This window comes from Salvelinus alpinus, chromosome 29, assembly GCF_045679555.1.
Source record: "Salvelinus alpinus chromosome 29, SLU_Salpinus.1, whole genome shotgun sequence".
NCBI lineage: Eukaryota > Metazoa > Chordata > Actinopteri > Salmoniformes > Salmonidae > Salvelinus > Salvelinus alpinus.
In genome coordinates, this window is record NC_092114.1 from 36,712,943 (window position 1) to 36,727,745 (window position 14,803).

The 14,803-nt window shown below is 41.3% G+C and overlaps 1 protein-coding gene across 2 annotated transcripts; it reads left to right on the plus strand.

The window, feature by feature from the left end:
* The first annotated feature begins 4,874 nt into the window (after positions 1-4,874).
* On the plus strand, positions 4,875-12,171 carry LOC139558628 (interleukin enhancer-binding factor 2 homolog). Of its 2 annotated transcripts, none has more exons than XM_071373877.1 (15): positions 4,875-5,037; positions 5,515-5,574; positions 5,758-5,800; positions 6,063-6,167; positions 6,369-6,446; positions 6,558-6,660; positions 6,894-6,959; positions 7,212-7,328; positions 7,598-7,676; positions 7,984-8,071; positions 8,498-8,559; positions 10,529-10,643; positions 10,835-10,925; positions 11,027-11,195; positions 11,854-12,171. In XM_071373877.1, exons 1-14 carry the CDS (start codon positions 5,033-5,035, stop codon positions 11,176-11,178), a joined length of 1,164 nt encoding a protein of 387 aa, XP_071229978.1. In that variant the 5' UTR covers positions 4,875-5,032; the 3' UTR covers positions 11,179-11,195; positions 11,854-12,171. The 2 variants fall into 2 exon arrangements, with proteins under 2 accessions (XP_071229978.1, XP_071229977.1); XM_071373876.1 differs by having other exon boundaries at positions 4,897-5,037; positions 11,027-11,207.
* The last annotated feature ends 2,632 nt before the right edge of the window (positions 12,172-14,803 follow it).

The following is a 14,803-nucleotide window of genomic DNA, read 5'->3' on the forward strand; positions in this document are numbered from 1 at the left end:
CATAGTTGTTGTTTGAATATTGGTTCCATCATGTATTCTCTCAAGACTAACACACACGCTAACACTACACTTGGCGTTTTGGCTAAATCACCATATACACTCACCACCCCCTTCACGAAAATTGATCGCTCCTACTGCGAGCGTGGTATCATCGTTGGTGCCAGCCGCACTAGAGCCAGTATCTCAAACCGACGCCCTCCTGGGCTTTTTACGCATGACAGTATAGGGTTTTACCAAGAATGGTGCGACAAACAAACATCCAGTCAGCGGCAGTCCTGTCGGCGAAAACACCTTATTGATGAAAGAGGTCGAAGGAGAATGCAAGAATCATGCAAGCTGACATGCGGGCCACAAACACACACAATGATTTGTAGTGACCTGATCATATATCAATGTCTCTGATATGTTAAGACTTTACCATAAGTTTCTCCGTAGTAATTGTTATCACTCTATAGTACAACGTTGCATTGTAGTTGCGATTTAGCATTTTTTTGTTCTTGAGGAACACTCCCTATTTACTTGTGTAATTAAAATGGCTCAACTCATAGCTTAATCACGAAGCAATTACTATATACTGAACAAAAATATAAATGCAACATGCAACAATTTCAAAGATTTTACTGAGTTACAGTTCGTATAAGGAATCAGTCAATTGGAATAAATTCATTAGGCCCTAATCACATGACTGAGAATACAGATATGCATCTGTTGGTCACAATTCCTTAAAAGTGAAGCAGTGTGAAAACCAGTCAGTATCTGTTATGACCATTTGCCTCATGCAGCGTGACACATCTCCTTCACATAGATTTGGTTGTGGGACAATGGTTGTGGATTGGCTGTGTGAAGGTGCTGGATATTGGCAGGAACATGCAACAAGCAGCCCGAACATGTTCAATGGGAGACATGTCTGGTGCGTATGTATTTTCAGCTTCCAGGAATTGTGTACAGATCCTTACATGGGGCCGTGGATTATCATGCTGAAACATGGGGTGATGGCGGCAGATGAATGGCACGACAATGGGCCTCAGGATCTCGTCAAGGTATCTGTGTGCATTCAAATTGCTATAGATAAAAGGCATTTGTATTTGTTGTCCGTAGCTTATGCCTGCCCAGACCATAACCACACCGCCTCCATGGGGCGCTCTGTTCACAATGTTGACATCAGCAAACCGCTCGCCCATACAAAGCCATACACGTGGTCTCTGGTTGAGAGGTCGGTTGGACGTACTGCCAAATTCAAAAAAAAAAATGTTGGAGGCGGCTTATGGTAAAGAAAAGAACATTAAATTCCCTGGCAACAGCTCTGGTCGACATTCCTGCAGTCAGCATGCTAATTGCACGGTCCCTCAACACTTGAGACATCTGTGGCATTGTGTTGTGTGACAAAACTACACATTTTAGAGTGGCCTTTTATTGTTCCCATCATAAGCTGCACCTGTGTAAAGATCAGTCTGTTTAATCAGCTTCTTGATATGCCACACCTGTCAGGTGGATGGATTATCTTGGCAAAGGAGAAATACTCACTAACAGGGATGTAAACACATTTTTATGCACAACATTTGAGAGAAACTTCTTGTGCATATGGAACTTTTCTGGGATCTTTTATTTCAGTTCATGAAACATGGGACCAACACTTTACATCTATTTTTGAGAGAAGTAAACTTTTTGTGCACATGGAACATTTCTGGGATCTTTGTTTTCAGCTCATCAAACATGGCACCAATACTTTTCATGCTGTATTATTTTTGTTGTTGTTGTAACAGGTAATAAATACATAATTACAATAATTACAGGGTTACTACCCAAGCTACACTATAAATTATCTTTGTTAAAAGTCTAATGGCCTACTTACTGGTAGATCTGATGATTTTGAATATTCATATAACAAGAATATCCATGCATTTCAATATTTGTATAAGATATACACTCCCCTATGTATTTATTTGGACAGTGAAGCTAAAACCTTTAATTTGGCTCTATACATCAGCATTTTGGATTTGAGATCAAATGTTTTATATGAGGTGACAGTATAGAATTTTTTTTTTTTTCATTCGTACAAGCATTTGGACATATTCACGTATAGGCTATTCATTACAAGTTTAGTAGTTGGTCCCATATTCCTAGCACGCAACGACTACATCAGGCTTGTGACTACAGATTTGTTGGATGCATTTACAGATTGTTTTGGTTTTGTTTCACATTATGTTGTGCCCAATAGAAATTAATGGTAAATAATGTATTGTGCCATTTTGGGTCACTTTAATTGTAAATACAAATAGGTTGCTGAACACTTCTATAATTAATGTGGATCCTACCATGATCACGGATAATCACAAATTAATTGTGAATATGATGAGTGAGAAATTTAAAGAGGCATAAATATCATACCCCACCCCAAATGCTACTCTCCCCTGTTAATGTTGAGAGGTTAGCATGTTTTGGGGGCATCTGTAACTTTCTCACTCATTATTATTCAAAATTAATTTATGATTATCCATAATCATTGTAGCATCCACCTTAACGTAGAAGTGTTCAGAAACATTTTATATTCTTAATAAAATAGCTTCCAAAATGACACATCATTAACTATTCATTTCAATTGGGCACAACTTAATCCGAAACATAACCAAAACTAACTGCATGCAACCAGTTTGTAGTCGAAAGCTTGAGGTAGTCATTGTGTGCTAGGAATATAGGACAAAATACTCAACTTTTGACATAAATGTAATACAATATAAGTTGAATTTGTCCGAACGCTTTTGATACCTTCAAATGGGGGAACAAGATACATACAGTGCTTCCATTTCTAAACAGTAAAACAGATATGTAGGAAAATAGCCTCAAAAAAGGTGGCAGACAGCCTCATATAAAACATTTGATCTCAAATCCAGCTTTTCAGAATACGCAGAGGAGTCTGAGCTTGATATAAGGGGGCATTGAGGTAAGAAGAGTGGCTCCTACTTGCCCTCCAATATCACACTTCCAGCAGCATCTGTTCTCCCATCCATGGGTCGATGGTCATCAAAACGAGAATAATTTCATACACTTGCAATTAAGTTGGGTTATTGGGTAGTTGTACTTAGTAGGCAAAGTGCTTTATATTTGACTAACCTAGTTGACAAATATCACTTTAATGAGAAAGAATGCAAACGCTAAATTATTGTCAAATCCATTTGTCATACTATTTGTTGAAGTGGTTTTTGTATCTACAGTACCAGTCAAAAGTTTGGACACACCTACTCATTCTAGAGTTTTTCTTTATTTGTACTATTTTCTACATTGTAAAATAATAGTGAAGACATCAAAACTATGAAATAACACATATGGAATCATGTACCAACACAAAAACTGTTAAACAAATCAAAATATTTGTTATATTTGAGATTATTCAAAGTAGCCAACCACTATTCAAGTGCTGTCGCAAAAACCATCAAGCGCATTATGAAATTGGCTCTCATGAGGACCACCACAGGAAAAGAAGACCCAGAGTTACCTCTGCTGCAGAGGATATGTTCATTAGAGTTACCAGCCTCAGAAATGCAGCCCAAATAAATAACAGACACATCTCAACATGAACTGTTCAGGGAAGACTGCGTGAATCAGGCCTTCATGGTTGAATTTCTGCAAAGAAACAACTACTAAAGAACACGGATGAGATGGAGAGACTTGCTTGGGCCAAGAAACACAAGAAAAGGAAATTAGACCGGTGGAAATCTGTCATTTGTTCTGATGAGTCCAAATTTGAGATTTTTGGTTCCACCCCTGTGTCTTTGTGAGTTGCAGAGTAGGTGAATGGATGAACTCCGCATGTGTGGATCCCACCGTGAAGCATGGAGGAGGAGGTGTGATGGTGTGGGGGTGCTTTGCTGGTGACAATGTCTGTGATTTATTTATAATTCAAGGCACACTTAATCAGCATGGCTACCACAGCATTCTGCAGCGATACGCCATCCCATCTGGTTTGCGCTTAGTGGGACTATAATTTGTTTTTCAACAGGACAATGACCCAACACACTTCCAGGCTGTGTAAGGGCTATTTGACCAAGAAGGAGAGTGATGGAGTGCTGCATAAGATGACCTGGCATCCACAATCACCCGACCTCAACCTAATTGAGATGGTTTGGGATGAGTGCTCAGCATATGTTGGAAAAGCATTCCAAGTGAAGCTGGTTGAGAGAATGCCAAGAGTGTGCAAAGCTGTCATCAAGGCAATGGGTGGCTACTTTGAAGAATCTGAGAAAAAATAAGAAACCCGCACACTGCTCTTGATTGTATCACTGCTCTTTAATAAGCTTTACATGTCGGCCTCAGGGACTTCGTCGGAGATTTACGAAGCTCTGAGGAAGGCCGTGTGGCCTATTTGTAAAGCTTATTAAAGAGCAGATACCATCAAGAGCAGTGTGTGGGTCTCTTATTTTTTCTCATTTTATTCAACTGTTACCATTCACCTGCAAAAAAAGATAGCTCAGATGTGCGAGTGCCTTTTGAATTTTACTTTGAAGGATCTAAAATATATTTTGATTTGTTTAACATTTTTATGGTTACTACGTGATTCCATGTGTTATTTCATAGTGTTGATGTCTTCACTATTATTATACAATGTAAAAAATAGTACAAATAAAGAAAAACCCTTGAATGAGTAGGCGATTCCAAACTTCTGACTGGTACTGTATGTATTTGAACATTAATCGAAAGAAAGTTAAAATGCAACAAGTAAATATATTTGTTACATTTCAGGAAAATATTTAGCAGAGGATGGTTTCGATCCATCGACCTCTGGGTTATGGGCCCAGCACGCTTCCGCTGCGCCACTCTGCTACTATAGACATACCAAGAACCTAGCTATTTATTCACTTTTTCTGATGGCGGTCTGCACGCCGGCGTTGTGTTTTTGCAGTTAGCAACAGGTAGTTCCATTTTGGGCCCTGACTTCCGTCCATAGCTGTACTCCATCTAGTAGTCTAGCTGACCGGCGTTGGATGCTTGTGATTTCTCTGAATATCTACATTAAAACATCAAAACGTCGTACGCAATGAGGTAATTTCAAGCATTTGATAAGACCGTAATGTTGGACTATATCTATACACTATCCAATTATAAAAGAGTTATAGACATATGGAATTTAAAGGGGTGTTTTAGAGGTGGTTGCATTATTAGCTAGTTTACGTGTAGCGTGCTAACGTTAGCCCAGAAGACAACTTTGTTAGCCAGGTGGACTGTATCATAGCTTATCTGATTACTAACTAGCTAGCTATTGTAGCTACCTATCTACAGAGATATCCATCAACTATGATTTGCGAGCTAGCGCCCTTTATTAGCTACCTAGCTAAACGTGCTTTGTTTTGTCTAAGTAAAATCAATGGACGAATGAATGAACAAACAGTCAGTAGCTAGCCATGCTATGGTAGCAGCTAGCTAGTTATCTGGCTAGCTGCTGCTGCTTCTAAAACAATTTAGTTAATGTGGTATTTGCTATCACTCAACTAACTGTATTAATAATGTAATCAATTTCAGAGGCGATAGGGGCAGGGGCCGTGGTGGCCGCTTCGGCTCACGTGGAGGACTGGTGCAAGGGTGAGTAACCAGTTAGCCAGTTGCTAACATAATAATGCCCACAACTGTAAATTTAACCTGTCCAATGTATGATTTAAGCCTATCATATTTAAGATTCATGAGGTCACTTTGTCAACTGAAATTCATAGAAGAATGTCTGGCACAATATAAGATGCATTGGTGTTTCCTTGTCCCTTGTTTCAGGTATAGGCCATTTGTCCCCCACATTCCCTTTGACTTCTATGTGGTGAGTATTTGCCACTATGCCAAGCATCCTTCCCATACTCATGCACCAGTGGTTATGTTGAAGTGGTGCAGCATGTAGCTCACATGAATTGAAATAAACAAAGAGTCAGACAATAAAGACAGATTATAATCAATGGAGATCAGCTCACACAATGGTCTAGTAATGCTCTAGTCGAAACGACAGGGATCTTGTCAAAGTAATACGGTAGCGCAGATAGGGATGTCGAGTGGACAGTGCTAAGTTGTCTCTCTGGTTCCCCCAGTGTGAGATGGCCTTCCCCAGAGTAAAGCCAGCAGCGGATGAGACTGCCTTTAGCGAGTGTCTACTGAAGAGGAACCAGGACCTCAGTCCTACACCCGCAGAGCAGGTAGAGAACACATACATTCTCTCTCTCTTAAACATTCAACACACTTCCCTCGGTCAAACCACGCTCGCTGGATCATTTCAGTCAAACTGTTGTATGCAGCGACATATTCCTTTCGGCTATGTGTTAAAAAACACTCCTACACTATGCCACCATAGAAGTCTTTCAATTGACTCCATGCAAACTCTCTGCTCTGACTTTCAGTCCTCTATCTTGTCCCTGGTCACCAAGATCAACAACGTCATCGACAACCTCATCGTCGCCCCCGGCAATTTTGAAGTGGTGAGTTCCAGAGCTAGAGATTAGCGTGCCAAAATGGTTATGTATCTGTATTGGATAACGTATTTAGCCATGTACAATAACAATGGGAATTGCTTTCTCCTCTCATTCCAGCAAATTGAAGAGGTACGTCAGGTAGGCTCATACAAGAAAGGCACCATGACAACGGGACACAACGTCGCTGACTTGGTGGTCATCCTCAAGATCTTGCCCACATGTGAGTTGTGTGTGTGACCCAACAAAGCAAAGCCCAGTTGTACATTCATTAACTGGTCTTCAAATGTTAGCATAGTGTCTCAAATGTTGATTGCTGCACAGCATTTTGCGTCTTTGCTGGGTTATAATACGAATTAGTCCTCATTCTGGACTGTATTTCCCAGAGCAGCCATTTTTGAAATTGCGTCTATTGGTTGTGCTGAACCCTCATAATGGAAGTTCTCTCTCTTGCAGTGGAGGCCGTCGCAGCTCTCGGCAACAAAGTGGTGGAGACCCTTCGCACACAAGACCCTGCTGAGGGTGACCTATATTACACAGTCACATTTGCTCTCATGTAGCCACAGTGAAACGTCAGTCACAGAAGTTAGATTTTGCCTTCAATAGCATACATTTTACTCATATTTAGCTTTATTAATTTGTCATGCCATGGTGTTTAGTGATGAATTCATACAAAAGTACAAGGATAATGTAGGCACACTGGGTAATGGGATATTCATGATCTTCAGTGGTTATGATCTAATGTTGCCAAGTGACTCCCGCTCTGTGTCCTAGTTCTCTCCATGCTGACCAATGAGACAGGCTTTGAGATCAGCTCTGCCGATGCCACAGTGAAAATCCTCATCACCACCGTTCCCCCCAACCTGCGCAAGCTGGACCCCGAACTGCACTGTACGTGCAGACAGAAACCCACACACAAACACGCACTACAATGTGATAGAATGTAAACATGAGCTGCAACATAAGTACACTCATAGAGCTACAGAAATAAGTCAAAACACTCACATAGATTCACTGGGATTGGCAAACAGCTCCCTATACCATGCATGCCATTCATAAGCATTCATTGTAGACTGGAGGAAGTGTGTGTGTGTTTTAATGTAGATGGTCCCAGGACTGAGTTTGGGAAACCCTGCTGTAAGTGGTCTCTTTCTCCCCAGTGGACATCAAGGTGCTGCAGAGTGCTCTGGCCGCCATCCGCCATGCCCGCTGGTTTGAGGAGAATGCCTCCCAATCTACGTAAGTCACCGTTTACCCTTAACCTTTTAGTCTTACCACTCACCCAGTTTACCCTCCCAAACCGATATCTCCTCAGAATGTGTTCCAAGTTTTAGTAGTAGGTCCTTATACCTCGGGCTTCTTTTTTTTCTTGAACCTTTTCACGCCAAGGAGGAATAGAGGGAGGCTTTTTAATCCTAAATGTTTCAGTCATCATGGCCTTTGTCTTGAAAAATACTGTCTCCCTTCAAGGATCAAGTTGGCGCCGACTAACTTGATCCTTTAACTTAAAAGTCTTACTCATGTCGTGTTTGCTGCTGTTATTTAGGGTGAAAGTGCTGATTCGCCTGCTGAAGGATCTGAGGGTGCGTTTCCCCGGGTTCGAACCTCTCACCCCCTGGATCCTGGATCTACTGGTGAGTCCATTGCACTGACCATAGTTGCACTGGATGTACTGGTTTGGTCACTACATCCACCATTATCACGACTCGGCACTTAACATGTGATACTAGTAAGCCCACTGCATTCACCGTAGTTATGCTAATGTTCAGTTATACTGGATATACTGGTGAGGACACTACGCCTACCATTAACACAACTACTGGTGAACCAATAGCATGTGATACTGGTGAACGTTGGCACTTGGAAAGGCATGATAATGGATGATTTAGCTATTAATTTGTTTTGGATTACCACACACAGAGCAAGTCACCTGGCTAATATGTTTGGTCTGATTTTCTGTCTTTGCTATCGTATTGACCCTAACTGAAAGCTTGTATCGCATCACTTCATATCTAAAGGATGAATAAGAAATGAAAAGCGTTTCATGTGTGTCTTCTCAGGGTCATTCTGCGGTCATGAACAACCCTTCCAGACAGCCCTTGTCACTCAATGTGGCTTATAGGTGAGCCTCCCCATTCCCTCAGTCAGTGCTCGATGTATCTGAGGTTGTTTTCTTACGACTTACTATTAGATATAGTACGTTTTTCTGTTATACATGTATTTCATACCACATTCCACTATCATTTTGTATTAGACACCAATATATGGTGCATAAGTGTATGCACCAAGTTGTTTTTCAACTGTAGGTGTCTTTGTTGACAGTGTCTCAATTTATGATACGTTGCTGGCGGTGCCTATTTTTGCAATTGGAAAGTATTCAGACCCTTTCCCCTTTTCCACATTTTGTTACGTTACAGACTTATTCTAAAATGGGTTAAATAAATAAATGTCTCCAATCTACACACAATACCATATAATGACGAAGCAGAAACAGGTTGTTGAATTCTTTTTGCTAATTTGTAAAAAAATAAATAAACAGAAAACCCTTATTTACATTAGTATGCAGACCCTTTGCTATGACACTTGAAATTGAGCTCAGGTGCATCCGGTTTCCATTGACCATCCTTGAGATGTTTCTACAACTTGATTGGAATCCACCTGTGGTAAATTCAATTGATTGGACATGATTTGGAAAGGCACACACCTGTCTATATAAGGTCCCACAGTTGACAGTGCATGTCAGAGCTAAAACCAAACTATGAGGTCAAATGAATTGTCCATTGTGTTGAGGCATAGATCTGGGGAAGGGTACCAAAAAATGTCTGCAGCAATGAAGTCCCCAAGAACACATTGGCCTCCATCATTCTTAAATGGAAGAAGTTGGGAACCATCAAGATTCTTCCTAGAGCTGGCCAAACTGAGCAATCGGGGGAGAAGGGCCTTGGCCAGGGAGGTGACTAAGAACCCAATGGTCACTCTGACAGAGCTCCAGAGTTCCTCTGTGGAGATGGGTAAACCTTCCAGAAGGACAACCATCTCTGCAGCACTCCACCAATCAGGCTTTTATGGTTAAGTGGCCAGACGGAAGCCACTCCTCAGTAAAAGACACATGACAGCCCGCTTGGAGTTTGCCAAATGGCGCCTAAAGGACTCAGACCATGAGAAACAAGATTCTTTGGTCTGATGAAACCAAGATTGAACTCTTTGGCCTGAATGCTAAGTGTCATGTCTGGAGGAAACCTGGCAACATCCCTACGGTGAAGCACGATGGTGGCAGCATCATGCTGTATTGATGTTTTTCAGCGGCAGGGACTGGGAGACATGTCAGGATTGAGGGAAAGATGAACGGAGCAAAGTACAGAGGGATCCTTCATGAAACCCTGCTCCAGAGCGCTCAGGACCTCAGACTGGGGCTAAGGTTTACCTTCCAACGGGACAACGACCCTAAGCACACAGCCAAAACAATGCAGGAGTGGCCCAGCCAAAGCCTGCACTTGAACCCGATCGACCATCTCTGGAGAGACCTGAAAATAGCTGTGCAGGAACGCTCCCCATCCAACCTTAGAGCTTGAGAATATCTGCAGAGAATAATGGGAGAAATACAGGTGTGCCAAGCTTGTAGCGTCATAACCAAGAAGACTCAAAGCTGTAATCGTTGCCAAAGTTGCTTCAACAAAGTACTGAGTAAAGGGTCTGAATACTTATGTAAATGTAATGTTTCAGTTTTTATTTTTATACATTTACAAAAAAATATAACCTTTGTCATTATGGGGTATGGTGTGTAGATTGATGAGAGGGAAAACTATTTAATCATTTTTAGAATAAACCTGTAACAAAATGTGAAAAGGTCAAGGGGTCTGAATACTTTCCGAATGCACTGTGTATATTTTTCCTTAACCGTACCACGCCCTCCCCTTGCAGTAAACTAATGGACAACAACACTTAGGCTTCTACTTCCAGTTCATACATACTATATAGTTATCTTTTGTTTGTTTTTAGTCCCATCCTTCCGAAAGTGAGATGATGTAATCTGAATAAAGGGGAAAAGGCCATTCTTGATTCTTAATTTTTGTTTATGTTGCACTTTTCAGGCGCTGCCTACAGATGTTAGCCGCTGGACTTTTCCTGCCAGGCTCAGTAGGCATCACTGACCCCTGTGAGAGTGGAAACTTCCGGGTGCACACCGTCATGACCCTCGAGCAGCAGGTAATAATTTCGCTTTAGCTGCCTTCATGGTGCAGGGGTGGGGAACCTTGGTCCTGGTGACAGGGTTTGCGCCAGCACTAAAACACTAAATTCATTTCCATGATCATATGTGTTTGGTTAGGATTATTGTCAGATGATTCACATTTAGGTATGTGAATTGAAAGTGTGTGTGTGTCTGTTTTGTTTTGCAGGACATGGTGTGTTTCACTGCTCAGACGTTGGTGAGGGTGCTCTCTCATGGAGGGTACAGGAAAATCCTGGGCCTGGAGGGTGATGCCAGCTGTGAGTCTCTCATTCTCTCACGTGTGCTCACACACACACACACACACACACACACCATTTTCTCAAAGTAAACATTAAACAAATCTACCTCACTCTCCCAGACCTGGCATCGGAAATGTCCACCTGGGACGGCGTGATCGTCACACCCTCCGAGAAGGCCTACGAGAAGCCGCCAGAGAGGAAAGAAGAGGAGGATGAGGCGCTGGAGGAAGGAGGAGATGTAGAGGATGAAAGCATGGAGACACAGGAATGAGAAGGACCCGGAAGGTGGTGAGCTGCCAGGTACCAGTAGCCAGTCAAAAAAACAGGCTCATTACCAGGCTAGCTAGCTGCCTAGCTTGTTACAGCTCCTACAGTAGCTTTGTTAGCGCATTAGCTAACTTAAGCCATAGTTAGCTAGAAACGTAATGTTCTATAAATTAGCCTACTTTGCATAGATGCTAGTAGAAAATCTCATTGAGTTAACAAAATCAACATAACTTTTTTTGTTTATGGAAAGAAGTCATTGTAATACCAAGTCATAACAAAGTTAACTATTTAGCCAACTAGCAGTGCTGCCACACATCAACTCACAAGCAAGAGAGACTAGCCAGCGATAGTACTGCATGGTGCCATAGTGCATAGCGCCATCTACTATATCAGTGTTATTGGCAAGAATTCAGCAAAATCAACTCCGCTTTACACAGAGTATGAGAACCACCCAAAGTTCAACTTCAATTCTAACCCTGTGGGCAGAGTGATGGTTGGGCCAGATATCCTCTCTAGTAAGACAAAAAGGTCAAGGGTTAATGGGAGACAGTCAGTGCCATTAGCGTTGCGAGTGACAGAAGGCCAAATGGTGTTAGTGGTGGGATCCAATTCACTCTTTTACCCATACAGTGTGCTCTTAGGCTTAACGTTTTATTTTTCTCCTCTTGTCGCCATCCAGAGGATCCTGTGCCACGTCTTTTAAACAATCGTTTACCCCTGACCCTTTTGGAAACCCTTCACTCACCCATTTGTTCTTCATTGAAGTTCATGTCCACTAATCATGAATTGACTGCATTGACCAGGACCAAAGTGCGCCAACTGGACGGACAGACTTGCATATAGACTGTTACTGGTCCCTCAACGCCCTCAACAAAAATTTTATTCATGGTCTTCTCAAAAGGGGCGGGTGTCACTATCAATTTGTATTCCGTGTGTTTGTGTGGTTTTTACTTTGTAACAGCAACGATGACTAAATTAAACAACTTGTTTATTTTAATATGCCTCTTTATGTAAATGTATACATTTAGAAATGCATATCCTTATTTTCAAATGTGTGGGTGGCTGGATGGATGGATGGGTGGAATACATATGCCCCATGCTAGTGCAAAAACGCATACTTCATTTTTAGATCTGGCCATAGAATGTGTAATTACCTCCACAGATCCAGTCTGTACCCCAAATTTGACAAACTTTTTAATGTTTTATTTGATACTTTATTGAAGCACAGTTCAAATTAAATGCTGTTTTGCAGTTCAGATTTAAGATACTTCTGGAAAATACCTGGATCTTTCAAATGGTCTCATAGAGATTCTATGAAATTACTAGAGGGGATATGTCACTAAACCCTCAAAGTTCCATAATAGGGTGAAAATGGCATCCATCTTGGTCAGGAAGAAATCCAAAACCAGTCTAATTGGAATGAATGGCAGTAGGGGCAATGGTGTGGTGTTACCTGCTTCTACTTATGCAGGAAAATAAAAGTAAGGCATGTGATGTATCAGAAATTGTAATGGTATTATAGTCAACATAAAATGTCATATAGTAATAAATACAGTTTATACAGGTTTTATACACATTTTCTATATAAATAGTCCCTATCGTCAACTGATTTCAGCCAATGTATGGCTGTGGATTGACTGCATTGTTTGAATGAAATGTTGGCATATTGGCAGTTAATTTGACAAATGTATGGAATACTTCCTCTAAATCTAAATGCAGATAGTCATTGTTTTACACTATTCACAGCACTGGAAAGCCATGGTTGACCAACTCCCTGACCTGTATTCTAATTCTAGTTTCTCATGTTGAAGTTACCACAATTGAATTAGGACTTAAAGTAATATAGTAGGGTCTAATGATCTAACTGAAGAAGACTGCATAACATTAGAACAACTGAGGACCAGCCACAAGTAGCACCGCATGCCTGTAGATGGCATCAGAGTAAAGGATATTGCATATGGCAGCCAAGCTCAACCAACTTTTGCTGAAATCCCCCTTATGGTCTATCGATCAACTCTCCAATTCAAGCTAATCACACTGTACCATGATCTTATCATTTACCATATCTCCTAATTCTACTCAAGACTTTATTCAGAATCAGGATATTCATGATATTAGATTGCATTCTTATGTATAATGCTTTATTACTGGTTTCTATGTGCTTTGCATTGGGAGTGTTACCTCATCCAGCTCCAATATGTAGCTTCCACCTGGATGACACGCGGAAGCCATTTTGTGCCCGAAAACTATGCTCACATCTGCGATTATAGCGTAGAAGTGGGGGTTTGTTCCCTGACCAATCTGTTTCACTTCTGAAGGGTTACGCAGACAGACTAATTGAATAACAGAGTATCTGGAAAGCCATCATGCACTTTATGTGCCTGCTCTGTTTTCTGTTGCTTTTACCAGACCGTTCAAGTCCATAAAATGGTGTGTTTACTGAGTGAATTTAGCCAATTAGCTGCAGTGAATTAGTGTCTGTGTTCCAGATGGCCAAGTGATCTTGTTTTTGATCCAGTAGACCTTATTAACCCAACAGTGACCTCGTCAAGACATTCTGACCTCTTGGCTTTACAGCTAAAGTGTTGGGTTGACAGTAGAATGGGTTCAGGCCCTGGTTGGGACTAAACCCTGACTTGTCTATGTGAAATGTACAAAGGAAAAATACATTTCCAATGCTGATTATAAGAGAAACATTCATATTTTAGAATACAACAGCGACAGTGTGTGGTGGTAAAGCACTACAGTTTAGTCATCATATCTGATCAACTGGATAGGCCTTATTAAGTATCCAAGCCCAGGTCCTTCAGCCTTCAACCACCAGCTCCTTCAAATGTACAGTTTGTCACAGTTAGCTATATTGTAGTTTGTTGGATTACAAAGATCAGCTCCTTTTCAAACAAACATGACATCCTTCCAATTTTCCAACAACTAAGTCACACCTGTAAATGCCATATCTTGTGTTCACTTTCCATTTCCCTCCTTTCTGAAGCAATTGCCTGGAACGGCCTATTTTCCCCCTGCAGGAGGTAAACTGGGATGTGAGAAGCAGTTTACTCAGTCGAATAAAGCTGGCGCTCGGAATCTCGGATCCCATTGAGTCACACAGCTGTTCCTCTCTACGTGCAGGCCTTCTATCTGATGCTGTCTGGTCCAAACGAGTATGACATTGTTGCCGCCCATTGCATTGAAGGCAAGGGAATATAAAAAATTATTCAATCAGCGTTGAGCTAAACTGTGAATGGTTCTGGCACAACAACAAAAAAGTGCGGGAAGCCAGCTTGGATTTGGCGTAATTCCTATCAAATCCCATTGAGAGCATACCTCATGGACAGTAACATTTTAAGTGTTGCATCGTGTTGTGTTGTCCTCCAGAGGCTAGTTAGCCAGCTAGCTAAAATTGTCCCTTTCCTAAATTAGCTATGGATGGAGAAAGGGATTTGGACTTTAACTTAATTCTCCATTCTGGCCAATGATTATAATGGTGATTCTGATCCAACCATCAATTCATACATGTGCCCCAAGCCTGAGAGGATGGAAGTTCAATTCATGTAAAGAGACACAATTGTGAGCTGAGAGTAGCCTAGATGCAACACCCTCACTCAGACGCGTATTAAAATAGTGCAGAA

Excerpts from the sequence above, each read along its gene's own strand:
- LOC139558628 (XM_071373877.1), top strand. Across the intron at positions 6,168-6,368 it reads GTCCTACACCCGCAGAGCAG|TCCTCTATCTTGTCCCTGGT; the intron begins GTAGAGAACACA and ends TCTGACTTTCAG. Across the intron at positions 7,677-7,983 it reads GAGAATGCCTCCCAATCTAC|GGTGAAAGTGCTGATTCGCC; the intron begins GTAAGTCACCGT and ends GCTGTTATTTAG.